General features: G+C 35.7%; 2 protein-coding genes across 2 annotated transcripts in view; one reads left to right on the top strand and one right to left on the bottom strand.

Moving 5' to 3' along the window:
- Positions 1 to 1,198, top strand: part of LOC125672885 (uncharacterized) — a 14,849-nt gene extending 13,651 nt beyond the window's left edge. Inside the window, exon 5 of the mRNA XM_048909112.2 lies at positions 809 to 1,198. Coding sequence (XP_048765069.1) covers positions 809 to 949 — 141 coding nt within the window. The 3' untranslated portion in view covers positions 950 to 1,198. The remainder of the gene's footprint in view (positions 1 to 808) is intronic.
- Positions 1,184 to 16,872, bottom strand: LOC125672794 (sodium-coupled neutral amino acid transporter 7-like). The gene is made up of 9 exons (XM_048909011.2): positions 16,734 to 16,872; positions 15,260 to 15,381; positions 13,504 to 13,702; positions 12,119 to 12,260; positions 11,682 to 11,774; positions 10,887 to 10,944; positions 9,097 to 9,356; positions 6,058 to 6,257; positions 1,184 to 2,679 (listed from the first exon to the last, which is right to left on the bottom strand). Exons 1-9 carry the CDS (start codon positions 16,816 to 16,818, stop codon positions 2,486 to 2,488), a joined length of 1,353 nt encoding a protein of 450 aa, XP_048764968.2. The 5' UTR covers positions 16,819 to 16,872; the 3' UTR covers positions 1,184 to 2,485.

The following is a 16,872-nucleotide window of genomic DNA, read 5'->3' as shown; positions in this document are numbered from 1 at the left end:
TAAACATAAAAAGACTGATGTCTTGTTTACATAACACAGAATTAATTTAAAGGGACTGGTTCATGTTTTTCGAAAGAAATATTTTTCACTTTTGATGTTAAGAATTAAAAATATAACTCATTTTATGTTGAAAACCAAAATTTGGACCGTCTGAATGCAAGGATAAGAGCAATATTTAAGCTTTAATTCTGTGTTATGTAAACAAAGACTCTAATCTTTTTATGTAAACAAACAAACCAGTGAAATATTAATTTTGTAATTTAAAGCATTTTCATTTTGTATAATCATAAATCTGAACTTTTAAAGGACACATTTTACCTAATAAAAGTATACTTGAGATGTACATAATAAACTTGGATCAATATCCATTTATTTTGAAAACTCAGTAATCAATAACACACCTCAATCTTTGATTTCAAAGCAAATAATAAACTCTCTATAATGAGCTTCTGTCGTGATGAATAATTTGAATTTTTTTTGTGAACGTTCTAAATTAACATATTAGACTGTAGATTTTGATCATTTAAAGTAAAAAAACAAAATTTGGGGGGAAATCGTGAATCAGTCCCTTTAAAGCTCAAATATTGCTCTTATCCTTGCAATAAGGTCCAAATTTTGGTTGTCAGCTTTAAATGAGTTGTGCTTTTGCTGCTTCACATAAAGAATATCTAAAAATTTTCAGAAGATGTGAACCAGTCCTTTTACAAGAAACAACAATTCTGATCCAAGTTTTTTCTGTGTGTAATACTCAGGCTTAGTATTAACCTTTTGTAGGATATTATAAACATCTAAAACATATTGATTGTAGGTGAAACATCATTATAAGAACAACAGGCTGATTGCTGCTTACTCCTCGGCTAAAGTTGCTCAGGTGCTTAGCATAGCTGCCACCATGATCGGACTGCTCTTATGGCTTGGCGGTGGTGCTGCTATTTTGTTGCATAAATAGTTTAAAAATCCAGAGATTCGCTGAATATGCAAATGCATTCAATACATGTAAAGTGATGACATGAAAAAAAGATGATGCTGTTTTGTGTGTTTATTTACAAAGCATGTATTAATGATGGATGAATGATTTGTATTTGCATTCTGTAATGTGTTGTACAATAAACTATTTATTTACCAGTGACCCATTTATGTCCCGTAATATATCTATATAATATATGTAACACAAAATTAAATATTTTAATTTTCAAAACATTTATTTTCATTTTAATATATGTGTGAATTTTCAGAAAAATATAAATATGACAAAATGATGAGTATACATATTTCATTATTTTTTAGTTAACAACATGCATTTAAAAACAAGAGGCTGATACGACTTATCGGTCACCTGTTAACACTATACATGTACATTATTGCAAAATAATATGACCAATATCTCAAACACATCATACAATGTACCCATTTTCAATATGATACCATATTTTATATGGTAATCTAACTGACCTAATGAACATAGTGGTAGTATAAAGAGGGGGTGCATTGTAAAAAATTTCAATGAATTGTATTATAGGGTTATTGAACTCATAATTATATATATTACATGTATATATTGGGTTTGAAAAATTTGCAAAGTTGATTTTGAGCTCAACATTCAATAACCCTATACTATTGCACTACATAGTCTTAGCAAATTGATGATGAATTGAACAAGAGGCCCAGGAATTAAAATGCTCACTGGGGCCACCTTGCTCATAAAGAATACATCGATTTTACTGGAACACTAATAGTTGCTCAGCCATGTTCTTCAAAGTGCTCTATTTTTGTGTGAAGGAAACTGATGCAAAAATATGCAGTTTTTCATCAAAAGTTTAAAACTGCATGTGATTGAAGTATTGTACATTTATGATCATGTCATTTGTCAAGACAACCAATACTTTCTACATTAGATAACTGTGTATAAACTGTTCACAAAACTAGAGTAAAGTTTACTTCAAATAACTGAAGTCCTTTTAGGATGACAAATTACATGTAGACACATACTGTATACATTCCTTCTGAGAAAATATACAAAAATAAAAATAATGACTTTTCTATATATATCTTAAAAGTTATGTATTCTAAATGAAGGAGTAAAACTTAGACAATCATGAAAACGAGAAGTGATAAAGCTTTACACTAAGAAGTCTATATTTTGAAGAAAAGGTTTATAACATGTTTGTTGATTTACATGGAATAAAAAATGACCACCCATCCCATCATCCTTGAACTTATACATTTTCTTGTTGTTCAGACTTTCTTTTTCAATCCCCTTAATCTTTTTTATATGACCTTGAAAACCAACAGAATTCAAGGCTTATATGCAAAGGATCAACTTTAATATTTGCGAAAACTAGATTTAATTACATTTCATTTGCATTCTTGATAATGAAATATGAAGGATGGACCATAAAAATTACATTAAAAGAATCATAGTGTAAAAATCTTTGTTTTTTAAAACACGTAATATCACAGATTCCAATCTAGTAAAATAAAAATATCAACATGTATAGCGAGACTTATCTCCCTTGACACCGTGTTCATCTTTAATAATTGATTGAGACAAAGTTAATCCAAAAATGAAAGTTCCTAACACAATGAAGAAACAAGCAAACGCTGTGATGGCTGTTAGTTTCGTGGTCCAGTAACCTTGAACTTGGACCTTTTCCTGTACGGCTGACACAACACACATTCCTGCAAAATAACAATACACAAAGTATACTCATTCACAGATAAGACGTACAGCCAAACCTCGTTACCTCGAACTCGACGGGACTGAGAAGAAACTTCGAGATATCTAAGAATATGAGATATCTAGGGTAAAATACTTAAAGAATAAGTGGTTGCGACATCCAAATCACTCTGACATATCCATAGGGTTTGAGATATCGGTGTTCGAGGACCAAAGTTCAACTGTGTATAAAATGTCCAAAAAAATCTAAGAGTAGAAGTAAGACAGAAATAACAAAATACAAAAATCTAGACTTGTCAGAAGAACTTCCATCTCTACCTTCTCTCTTACTAAATTTGTCAATATCTATTTAGTTCTTATCAGAAGAACTTCCATCTCTACCTTCTCTCTTACTAAATTTGTCAATATTTATTTAGTTCTTATCAGAAGAACTTCCATCTCTACCTTCTCTCTTACTAAATTTGTCAATATTTATTTAGTTCTTATCAGAAGAACTTCCATCTCTACCTTCTCTTTTACTAAATTTGTCAATATTTATTTAGTTCTTATCAGAAGAACTTCCATCTCTACCTTCTCTCTTACTAAATTTGTCACTATTTATCACTTCTACTTTGCAAAAAGACAGAAATATGTTCAAACATAAATAGGGGTGCAATGATATGATTGCCTCAAGATATGATATGTATCACAATACAGACCTGACAATACGATGTGTATCAAGATATTTTAAGATGCTATGAATAATAACAAATGAACAATTACACTGTTTTTTGGTATCATTTAATTGCAACTTACTGCTGCAGCTGCATGTTTTTCTTTAAAAAGATCAAAACATCAACATGATACAGATCTTTGTATATAATGGTAGATTCCTAAATATATGCGAGGAATTTATTATCACATAATTTCCTGAGAGGCATCACTTTCAAATTAAAATTATTTGCTTTTATTTATACATGTAAGAACTCCTAATTAACAGACCAAATGCAAATTCACATTTACGCGATTTGACGTATATGAGTCATTTCACCATATTAAGTACTCGTGTAAAATAAGGAATCTATGATAACAGTAGTTCAAATATCACTGTCAATGTTAAAGTTGTGGGTAGACAGATAGACAAAGACAATAAGAGAAAGGCACAATACCACCCCCACCACCCGACCATAACCATTACCCCACCAATGAACATAAAAAACACCCCCACAACCCGACCATAACCATTACCCCACCAATGAACATAAAAAACACCCCCACCACCCGACCATAACCATTACCCCACCAATGAACATAAAAAACACCCCCACCACCCGACCATAACCATTACCCCACCAATGAACATAAAAAACACTCCCACCACCCGACCATAAACATTACCCCACCAATGAACATAAAAAACACTCCCACCACCCGACCATAACCATTACCCCACCAATGAACATAAAAAACACTCCCACCACCCGACCATAACCATTACCCCACCAATGAACATAAAAAACACTCCCACCACCCGACCATAAACATTAACCCACCAATGAACATAAAAAACACTCCCACCACCCGACCATAACCATTACCTCACCAATGAACATAAAAAACACCCCCACCACCCGACCATAACCATTACCCCACCAATGAACATAAAAAACACCCCCACCACCCGACCATAACCATTACCCCACCAATGAACATAAAAAACACCCCAACCACCCGACCATAACCATTACCCCACCAATGAACATAAAAAACACCCCCACCACCCGACCATAACCATTACCCCACCAATGAACATAAAAAACACCCCCACCACCCGACCATAACCATTACCCCACCAATGAACATAAAAAACACCCCCACCACCCAACCATAAACATTACCCCACCAATGAACATAAAAAACACCCCCACCACCCGACCATAACCATTACCCCACCAATGAACATAAAAAACACCCCCACCACCCGACCATAACCATTACCCCACCAATGAACATAAAAAACACCCCCACCACCCAACCATAAACATTACCCCACCAATGAACATAAAAAACACCCCCACCACCCGACCATAACCATTACCCCACCAATGAACATAAAAAACACCCCCACCACCCGACCATAACCATTACCCCACCAATGAACATAAAAAACACCCCCACCACCCGACCATAACCATTACCTCACCAATGAACATAAAAAACACCCCCACCACCCGACCATAAACATTACCTCACCAATGAACATAAAAAACACCCCCACCACCCGACCATAACCATTACCCCACCAATGAACATAAAAAACACCCCCACCACCAGACCATAAACATTACCTCACCAATGAACATAAAAAACACCCCCACAACCCGATCATAACCATTACCCCACCAATGAACATAAAAAACACCCCCACCACCCGACCATAAACATTACCCCACCAATGAACATAAAAAACACCCCCACCACCCGACCATAACCATTACCCCACCAATGAACATGAAAAACACTCCCACCACCCAACCATAACCATTACCTCACCAATGAACATAAAAAACACCCCCACAACCCGACCATAACCATTACCCCACCAATGAACATAAAAAACACCCCCACCACCCGACCATAAACATTACCCCACCAATGAACATAAAAAACACCCCCACCACCCGATCATAACCATTACCCCACCAATGAACATAAAAAACACCCCCACCACCCGACCATAAACATTACCCCACCAATGAACATAAAAAACACCCCCACCACCCGACCATAACCATTACCCCACCAATGAACATAAAAAACACCCCCACCACCCGACCATAAACATTACCTCACCAATGAACATAAAAAACACCCCCACAACCCGACCATAACCATTACCCCACCAATGAACATAAAAAACACCCCCACCACCCGACCATAACCATTACCCCACCAATGAACATAAAAAACACCCCCACCACCCGACCATAACCATTACCTCACCAATGAACATAAAAAACACCCCCACCACCCAACCATAACCATTACCTCACCAATGAACATAAAAAACACCCCCACCACCCGACCATAACCATTACCCCACCAATGAACATAAAAAACACCCCCACCACCCGACCATAACCATTACCCCACCAATGAACATAAAAAACACCCCCACCACCCGACCATAACCATTACCTCACCAATGAACATAAAAAACACCCCCACCACCCGACCATAACCATTACCCCACCAATGAACATAAAAAACACCCCCACCACCCGACCATAACCATTACCCCACCAATGAACATAAAAAACACCCCCACCACCCGACCATAACCATTACCCCACCAATGAACATAAACAAATCTACAGACATAAAAAATCAAAAGCTCTTACCTGGGAAGATAAAAATGAAGATGGCTGCAAATGCTCCTAGAATCTGTATGACTACGCCGATGTTTGGTATAAAGACCGCCAAAGCCAGAGTCAGTATAAACCAGATTATAGTGACAATTATCCGACGCTTAAACTCAGTCTCCTCCACCCGGTCAGGACTCATCTTAAAGATGTCTGTCCATAGGCAATCAAAGGCAGCCCTGCAAATTTTTTGAAATAATTTCAATTTCTTGTAACTTTTGGCAAGAAACTAAAGAAAACTGAAGTCAGAAAGGACCCAGCAATTAATCTGAAAATCCACAGGGGTCTTCCTCTGCCAAATCCAAGTATCATGTACAAAATTTATAAAAATCTTCCCATCTTAATTTATCACGTGCTGACGCCAGATGGACAGACAGTGTTATTACTACAGGAATTAATTAAAGTAGAGTCTATGAAAATCTTCTTTTAAAATAATCTCAAGTTATTGTATGCCATAGAAAGGGCTAGCGAAAAATTGTAAGTCCCATAACTCTGTAAAGACAGAATTCTGACAGTAAATCTGAAAATCTCAAGGCATTAAAAAGTATTTTACATGTATACTGGACTAAATAAATTCTCGAAACTCCGAAATCCAACAAATAATTCTACTAGTGCTGAATTTTCCTTAAACCATCTATATCTAAATCTTACAAAGTGACTGGTTTTAATACAGTTGTAAACAATAGCCCAGCCATTATTCTAGTACACCTCTCATGACACTTTTGACATTGCACTTGTTAAATTCAGTCAGAATGCCATTATTTTGTCATAAAAGTGTTTATGAGCTGTCAAAAACTAAAGATTGTTATTATGAAAAACAAATGTCTCCCCAGCTCCCCAAATTGGAAGTGCTCCAAATGAAACCTCCTCCCTTTGATATATTGCATGGTATGGAGGAGAAAGCATGAGCAGGAACATACACAACTACGTTAAGGGCTTCCATAGTAAAATGCACAATAATCATGGGGTAAAATTGCACCTCAAATTCACAGGTATCATTACACTTGTTACGGTTAAACACTGAAACGATACTACCAATATGTAGACTGTGACTTAGCTACTGTAAATTCCCCTCATGGTAATTTCCCGTGACGTCAGTTGAATATCACGTAACACTTTATCTTTGGAAAACAGCAAGAGGCCCTACTTGTGAACAAAAGTTCAGGTTCATGCGGGTAACTAGCTGAATTTTTATTGATATACTCAGAAATAAATAAAAATCCTTAACATGAAAAGTGTTGGGAGCAAATGTATACTCAAACTAAACATGCTATAAGTTATCAACATACCAGCAGTCATCAGCGAATTACGGGGGGTTGTCCACACTCCTATGTATATCATACCATTAATATACAAGACAGAAATTACTCCCCGCACTTTTCAAATGCATAAATATATCTAGATTATATTTCAGAAAACTTCATATTGTTTTTTGTAGCAGATGAACCTGAACTTTGCCACTGTTTCTGTAGTAAGAGATTATTTATGTCCATGAAGGGATTTTTAAACGCATCAGTCATTCAGATTAGGGGTGATTTCAAGGTCACACTATAATATGAATATCACCTTCGTGCATACTATATATTAAAAATGTAGAATGATTTGATATCATAAAGGAATAATATATATAATCATTTGCAAAGAAATGTTTTCACTTATACAGCTTATCACTTGATAACAGTAGTAAATAATGACAAAATATTATGACACTTTCCCTGAGATACATCTATCAGAACATGTACGCTGTGACGGACAGTACTTTTTCATTGTGATGTCATATGGTGCAAAGTGCACAGAGGTACATTTATAACAGCACTGTGATTTTTCTCGGATAGCCTTAACTCAGCTGTGTAGACATTATGAACTCTGATAAGCCACATAGGAGAAGTGTTCACAAACTATATTACACACTCCACCCCTTAAATTCACTATAACTTTAAGAACAACAATTGGATCCTCTTGTCCATGCAATATGCACATCTGCAAATGGCATTGAAGTATTGTACAACATTTCAAGTCTATCGGATAAGCCATATAGGAGGAGAAGTGTTCACAAGCTAATTTACATCCTCCACTCCTCTTAGATCCACTATAACTTTTAGGAAAATAACTGGATCCTCCTGTCCCGACAATATGCACATCTACAAATGGCAATGAAGCACTGTACAAAGTTTCAAGTCTATCCGATAAGCCATTTAGGAGGAGAAGCGTTCACAAGATTTTGTGACAGACGGACGGACTGACAGACGGACAAAAAGTGCAAAAACAATATGTCTTCCCCTGAAAGAGGGGAGACATATTAATTTCATGGAAGTGCATATCTAAGTTTACTTACAAACAATGCCTTGAAAAGTTTATGTTAAAACAAATTCTCGGAAATGCAACATGCAGGGTAAACTTTACATTTAAATATATAGACTTAAAGGGGTTGATTCAAGATTTTCCCCAAAATTTTATTTTTCACTTTTAATGATCCAAATCTACTATCTAACATGTTTAAAAGGTTTCACATAAAAATTAAGGTTATACATTATCACAGAAGCTCATTTTAGAGAATTCATTATTTGTTTGTAAACAAAGATTGCAGTATGTTATTGTTTACGAAATTTTCAAAAGAAATGGATATCGATCTAAGTTTATCATATCTTTCACATTTCAAGCATTCTTTGTGTAAAATGTGTCATCTAAAAGTTAAATTTTGTGACTCTGCAGAATTAAGATGCTATATATTACAAATTCCATATTTCACCAGTTTGTTTGTACACATAAAAAGACTCGAGACTTTGTTTACATAACACAGATTTAAGTCTACAATATAGCTTTTATTCTTGCATTCAGAAGGTCAGCATTTTGGTTGTCAATATCAAATGAGTTATACTTTTAATGTTTAACATCAAAAATAAAAAATATTTTGTTCAAAAATCCTGAACCAGTCCCTTTAAGTCTCAAACTTGAGCAATAATGTGAAAAATATTTCTGAACCCCAACATTGAAAATTTCATGGTACATATGTTTTACCTGCCACAAAATAGAAGAATAGGGTAGGTAGTGTACGTCTTGATGGCGATCAAAAGAACAGCGATGATGACGGATATATCCGGGTCATAGGACAGCAATATGTCTGTGGTGATCAGATTTCCAAAGGTCAGATAACCAAAGGCTGCGGTCCCTGTATAGTTCAGGATGCATAAAAACATCGCAACAGCCACAGTCTTGGAGAATTCTTTCAGGCAACGCTTCTCCATGCAGGAATAAATGGGAATGATGCTGACATGGCACTGAAATTATCAAGAGATCTTGCACCGCAGGACAGTAAGAATTAACAAGAGCAACGCCAACATGGCATAATACGCCCATAGATTTTGCTCAGGGAAAACATATTTTAGTGGGATTCATATTTTAGTGAAGTTAGCACTGGCCTCTGTGAGCTAATTCATTATCATGGTGATCAAATATACCAAGTTATAATATCCAGGAGCTTACAGTTCGGTTTGTATCCTGCCCACAAGGTTTTCCTTATAAGTGATACTACGACCTTGACCTTTGACCTTGAAAAACAATAGGCACCTTTCTCTCATCATGATGATCAAATATACCAAGTTATAATATCCTGGAGCTTACGGTTCGGTTTGTATCCTGCCCACAAGGTTTTCCTAAATAGTGATACTATGACCTTGACCTTTGACCTTGAAAAACAATAAGCACCTTCCTCTCATCATGATGATCAAATATACCAACTTATAATATCCTGGAGCTTACGGTTCGGTTTGTATCCTGCCCACAAGGTTTTCCTAATAAGTGATACTACGACCTTGACCTTTGACCTCTCACCTTGAAAAACAATAGGCATCTTCCTCTCATCATGGTGATCAAATGTACCAAGTTGTAAATCCCTAGGGCTTATGGTTCAGTCTGTATCCTGCCCACAAGGTCCGGACAGACGGACAGACAGACGGACGACGCCATACCATAATACGTCCCGTCTTCGACGGGCGTATAAAAATAATCACAAGACCTTGCACCGCAGAATTAAACAAGATTGCTACGCGTACTAAGCCATGTCCCCCACCACTGCAAAAGAGGTTGAAGCATGAAAGTCCCATAAATCTTGTAAAATTTGTCAAATCAAAATGACTGCACAATATGATCAAACTACATATGGTGACTAACAATCCTACAAAATTTGAACAAAATCCATACAGCGATCTCTGAGGAGTCGCATCCACAATGTTCTTATAGTGTAGCATGTACAAATTCAACAATTGCATAACTCCTGTAAAATTTCTCACATTAAAATGACGGTGCAAAATGATCCACTAAAATATGGTGACATACAATCCTACACAATTTGAACAAAATCTGTTGAGTGGTTTTTGGGGAGATGCGTCGAAAAAGTGTTCCTATAGTGTAGCATGTACAAATTCAACAAAGTCCCATAACTCCTGTAAAATTTGTCAAATCAAAATGGTGGTGCAATATGCTCAACTACATACGATGATTAACAATCCTACAAAATTTGAACAAAATTCGTTGAGCGGTTTCTGAGGAGTTGCGTCCACAATGTCAAGTGGGACGAAGAGACAGACACCTGTCCCGGCCCTTTCGTGTTGTGGTGGGGGACAATAATTAAACTTTTATTGGGTTCCTTCTACAAGTTATTGCAGTACGGATGACAATTATTCTCAAAAAGAAATTGATCTGCTGACAAAATGCATTATAACATTAATATACTATGCACAATATAGTAGTTAACATACTCTTTAAATACCTGTATATGCTATAGATTTCAAGAATTATGTTAAACAAACCTGGTAAGAAAAACAAATGGTAGGCACAACCAGAAATACATCCTCCCATTGTACAGGCCTGCAAGGATAAAAAAAATATCTTACTACATGTAAATTTACAGCACAGGTCAAATCAGTAGAAACATCTAATATGTATATTTACAATACTACATGTAGTATTCTTTCTTGTTTATTATAAGCACAGGGCCAGGGACTACTTGACTTTCAAATTGTCTTTTCTTCTGTTTCTGGGAGTGGAGTAGCAGTAGCAGTATGTACTAAGTTCTTGAAATCTATGACTTTAACAGTCTCTCCTTCACATTATTCTGACACTCAGATCCATACATATTTAAACTTTGGGCAGTGGCGGATCCCAGGGCGGGGGGTGGGGGGGGGGGGGGTGGTCCTGGGGTTGAAACACCCTCCTTTCATCAGAGAATTATGCTAAAAGAAGGTAAAAATAATGCATTTTGAGAGTGGAACCCCCTTCCCCCTCCCCCCCCCCTTTAAAAGGTAGAATCATCCTCCTCCTTCCAAAAGTCCTGCATCCGCTCCTGCCAGGCAACTTCAGGGGTCCTGGGGTTGAAACACCCTCCTTTCATCAGATAATTATGCTAAAAGAAGGTAAAAAATAATGCATTTTGAGAGTGGACCCCCCCCCCCCCTTTAAAAGGTAGAATCCTCCTCCTCCTTCCAAAAATTCCTGCATCCGCCCCTGCTGGACAACTTCAAGAACTCCTAATCATACAATTTGAAACTTTCAGACAGAGATTTTGATCTTTTTATAACATACAAAGTACATCAGTATATACGTACTTGACTGCTATTGGTCCTGGTTCTGGATGAGGTAGAAAATATTTTATTGTGACTAAAGCCACAACATAGAGGATTCCCAACACCCCTATAAAACTGTAAAAATAAATAAACAACATTTTACAGACCATATAATTATGTAAACAGCTTCCATATTACATGCAAACAGTATTTAACAAGTTCAAAACCAAGCTGATTTTGATATGCTATTGATTTCGTGCTATCATTTTGTTCAATCATCGTTGTTGGAATCCCAGCTGCACCAGACCTGAGACGTTAAAATAACTTACCAGCTATTCCTTGCTTATATTGCTTGTCATTAAATTGAGAAAGTCTCACGTAAAGCTGGTGATTGACATATCAACACGAGTGAAAGATTCTGAAATGGGGGCATAAAACTACTACAAAGCACAATCTTTATCACTTAAAGTGATACAAACCTGGCATATTTCAGAAAGTCAATTCTCTTTGGAAAACACATGGGTAAAACGAGAAGAATGGAAGACACACAGATTGAAGTGGCGCGGTCCATGTACCAAGGACTGTATGTACAGTACCAGTCATGAGCCGCAAACAAGAAAACTGAAAGTAAAAGTCAAACTATACGCTGGAACTTGTCTGTTGTGGACCTGCACTGTACCGATTATCTTCAGATTAGACAGCAGATGAAATATACAGAGTATAATTCAAAGTAAATCCAAAATTAGTAAAAAAAAAAAAAAAAAAAACCATTGTATGTATTTTTACACAAAATTTCAGACAACAAAATTTTTTGATTAGACAAGTTTTACTGTATCATATAACTTTAAAAAGTTGATTCGACATACATGATATAGGTCAAGAACGGGTAGTTATAAATTTAGTTTCCAATGTAATGTACAATGTAAATCACTGTCTACTATAATCTTTTATGTACTATTACTGTACTTGAAAGCAAGTCATTCAAATGTGTGTTTTTATCTGTAATTGATTTCATATAGTAGGGCATGAGCCTTTCTTTATAGAGAGAAATTTCAATTGTTATTTTGTCAGGTTAAGAAAAATTCCTCAGTTTCATACAATATCATATAAATTTGACAAAATACTGGTAATCAGAATATTAAAGAAGTTTGATAGAGATGATTTTGTATTTTGTTATGTATTATTAATTTTGTTTTGATTGGACAAAAATAAAACTTAACGAGAATTTACACATCAATGAATCTGAAAACATGATGTATTCAAAACAAAACTGAAAACAAATAATGTAATGTGAGGGAACTAATCAATTTTTTTTTTTAATTTTCAATACAGTGAGCAAATGGTAATTATAAGAATAAAACAATATTATTTCTCAAGAATTTATCCACGTGTAAATAAACTCTGAACATTTTACTCACAAACTTAACATAAAAGTTCTTTGCACTTTTATTCAGTTTGTGAATAAAATATCCAATTTTTAAAAAAATATTTGAATCTCCACTAAGTCAGGAAGCTTTCATGTAAATTTCAGCTTTTCTGGTCTTATGGTTCTTAAGAAAAAGATGTTTAAATGACCCCACCCTATTCTTACATTTTTGTGATTATCTCCCCTTTGAAGGAGGCATGGTCCTTCATTTCAACAAACTTGATCCTCTTCACCCAAGGATGCTTTGTGCCAAGTTTGGTTGAAATTGGCCCAATGGTTCTGGAGAAGAAGATGAAAATGTGAAGAGTTTACAACGACACTGACAACCAAAACGCCAACAGACAACGGACGAATTTTGATCAGAAAAGCTCAATTGAGCCTTCAGCTCAGGTGAGCTAAAGATGTCATTAAAAAGGCATAAAATAATCTGCTACTTACATTCTTCCCACTGGTCACCAATAATGATCAGGAATGTTATGCAGGTTCCAAAACAGTATGTCATAATGGTAAAAGCACACAATCTCTGGGCATTCTTTCCACACACAGATTCAACAACATCCTGGTACGTGAGAGTCTTATCGATGTCAGAGCAATAGGCCAAGATCATTATCGCACACACCACAAACACCAGCAAAACCTGGACATAAAAATAAAACGGGGGACGTCATGACATTCAATCAGCTAGCTATTTAATCAAGTATGTAATTTGAACCTCATCACCCATCATTTTTACAAACGGAAACATTACATCAACATGTAAGATAGTACAGGAGAGATGATTTCAGTTTCACTAGAATTCAGCTTATTATTACTATGATATACATTATAAATATATTACAAGGTTTATTGGGTATATAAAGTGAAATTGTCACCCAATGAAAAACCTCTGTTGACTGAGGTGAAGCCAAGGTCATCAATGGTTTTTCAAGGGGTGATAATTTCACATGTTACCCTACAAAACATAATATTAAAAATAATTTAATTCTACGAACCTATACTAATATACCTCAATCTAAACAGATCACCCCTTCTCAGTTTTTCAATGATAACTATTACATACAAATATACAAGGCCAAATAGAAAAGTTATGATATTCTTATGTTGTCAACCAAGAGGAATCTTGTTTCATAACTCCATTTTACCAGTACATGTACATATATAAATCTAGAAATACAAAACACAAACATATCAGGTCTATGTCATACAAATGATGGCTTATCCAGCTTGATCATTACAGAATTTGAATACAGTTGAACTTAAATGTCTCAAACACCAATATCTCAAATACCATGGATATGTCAAAGTGATTTTGAAAATTTGATTTTGAATATATTCACAATCAAATATCAGAAGGTACAAAAATACTTAATAATCAAGGTATACAAATCATCAAAAGTCAGCAAAAAGAGTCTGGTTAGAACATGCCTTTTTCTTCTCGACTTTATAGTCTTCCTGCAATAATGTATAGCCCTCTCTGACTTTTTTGTTTTGTTCTTGTTTTTTTTTTCTTTAGAGAGAGAGAGAATAAAATAAAAACAGATAGGGCTACATTATTGCAATACGCCAGTTTCGAGATACGAACTCTTCTGTATAGGAGATGCATTTAGTGGAACTTTGAATGCCTAAGTGGGACAGAGTGGATATGCACCCAACGAGGAAGACGATGAAATGTATTAAAAGCGGCTTCTCTTTAAATATGTAAATGTGGGAAATACTAAATACTATCGAAAAAAATGTTTTACCGAAGAGGAAACATACAAACAATGTCATATTTGCAAGAAATATCTTGGATATGGTACTTATGACCAGCGAAATAACGTGATAGGATAAGAATTCTATGTATTTAATTACTCCCTAAATACTTATCACTTACTTAGTTTGTGTATCAGTCGAATTCGGGTTATCAAACAGCGTATGAGAAACTTACTGAGTACATTCACTTACACTGTGATGAATATCTGTCCCACTCCCGGGAGTAAACAAATTCTTTCGCGCCTTACTATGTACAAGAGTTCTCCAAAGGGAAATAACTCGGGCGTATCTCGAAACCGGCGTATTACCTATAGTCCTACTCGCTCAACTCAATCCCATCATTCTTTACAACAATTGTATTTAAATCTTGGCGTAAGAGTACAACTGTATTAATATTTTGGGTTATGAATACATACTATATGATATATATATATATACTTACAGCCTGAATTAGAACTGCAATCAAAACTCCTCCTGCTTGTTGATAGGCATCTGGAAAGTTGAGGAGGCCTGCCCCTAGGGCAGCGTTCACAACCAGAAACACAGAGGCATACCATGATGATCCTATGAAAGTCATGAAATCTGATAGATTAGGAGTATTTTGTCTATCTTTTCATTGCAAAATACATGATTATGTACAAATGATAGTAGTATAAGTGACTAGATGTAGATGGTTCAATGGATAGAGAGCACTGGACTAATAATACAAAGGTTCAGAATTTGATTCTCATTCCAGCTATAGATTTTCTCCTTTCTAACTACAGATGGAACCAGGCCAATCCTGTTTTCACATTCAACTAAGTCCTATTAGGGGTGAACACAAGTTGTTACCACCAGGGTCAAAAGCTATTTTTCAGCAGGAAAGAATGTTAACAGTAGAAATATTGGCCCAGATAATTCCATGGTTTGAACATCTGACTATAGTTTATGCAGGTGTTCTACCACGATAGATTTCTTTCTTTCCTACTAAGCCTACAGTAACACTAAGACAATGGTCGGTATATATTATGATACACATGTGTCAGTCATGTTTGATTGCCAGTGACCAGAAAGCTCAGTTGGTAGAGCACCTGACTATATAGAGATTCAGGGGACCCTGGTTCGAATTTTGGTCTGGTCCATTACATTTGTGTGTGTCATGACCAGGATTTTCATTATATTTTGGTTCCCATTACATTTTTGGTGTCGTGTGGATCAGGATTTTAATTACATTTTTGGTGTCGTGTGGATCAGGATTTTAATTACATTTTTGGTGTCGTGTGGATCAGGATTTTAAATACATTTTTGGTGTCGTGTGGATCAGGATTTTAATTACATTTTTGGTGTCGTGTGGATCAGGATTTTAATTACATTTTTGGTGTCGTGTGGATCAGGATTTTAAATACATTTTTGGTGTCGTGTGGATCAGGATTTTAATTACATTTTTGGTGCCGTATACACATGAGTCTTCAATTGTTACATTTGGTGCCATATTGTCCACCCTTGGGCTTGCAGGGTGAAAGTCCTGCCAGGGGTAAAAGAAATCTGGGTTGTGTCATCAAATGCGAAGACAATTTAAGAAGGGAGGAATGTAGCGGTCAGCCAGGTTTGATCGTTGGTGGCCAGATAGCTCAGTTGGTAGAGCACCCGACTAAAGATTTAGGGGGCCCGGGTTCAAATCCTAGTCTGATCCATTACATTTTCTTCCTTAATTCCTAATCTAATTAAAATTAGATGTTAGATCCGCTCGCTTACTTGCATACATAACATTATTACATACATTATGTATGCCAGCAGATCTAACATCTAATTTTAATTAGATTGAATTGTGTAAAGAATACATTTTATACATTACAATATTTTAGAACAGCATCTTTACAATACACAGTATATCCATTCTGATAAGTGTAGGTTATCTAATGGGGCAAACTGTATACCTTTTCGCGGCTGTACAACAACAATAACATCATTTTCCAATAGGAGAGTATCTTCACTCAGAAAATCGACTCTTTGAATAGACATCGTGTTTTATGAATTGAATTGTTTTATAATCTTCTGACTTCTTTCCACACCCGG

The sequence above is a fragment of the Ostrea edulis genome, chromosome 1 (assembly GCF_947568905.1).
Source record: "Ostrea edulis chromosome 1, xbOstEdul1.1, whole genome shotgun sequence".
NCBI classification, from domain to species: domain Eukaryota; kingdom Metazoa; phylum Mollusca; class Bivalvia; order Ostreida; family Ostreidae; genus Ostrea; species Ostrea edulis.
Note: the sequence above shows the minus strand (reverse complement) of the source record. Positions and strands in the feature narration are given on the sequence as shown.

What these genes read in the sequence shown, in the direction of transcription:
- LOC125672794 (XM_048909011.2), bottom strand. Translation starts at nt 16,818, where the DNA reads ATGTCTATTCAAAGAGTCGATTTTCTGAGTGAAGATACTCTCCTATTG. An exon ending in GACTTTCTGAAATATGCCAG is followed by an intron (nt 11,775 to 12,118) that starts GTTTGTATCACT and finishes TTATTTTTACAG; the next exon opens with TTTTATAGGGGTGTTGGGAA. An exon ending in ATTCTTCTATTTTGTGGCAG is followed by an intron (nt 6,258 to 9,096) that starts GTAAAACATATG and finishes AAAAATTTGCAG; the next exon opens with GGCTGCCTTTGATTGCCTAT.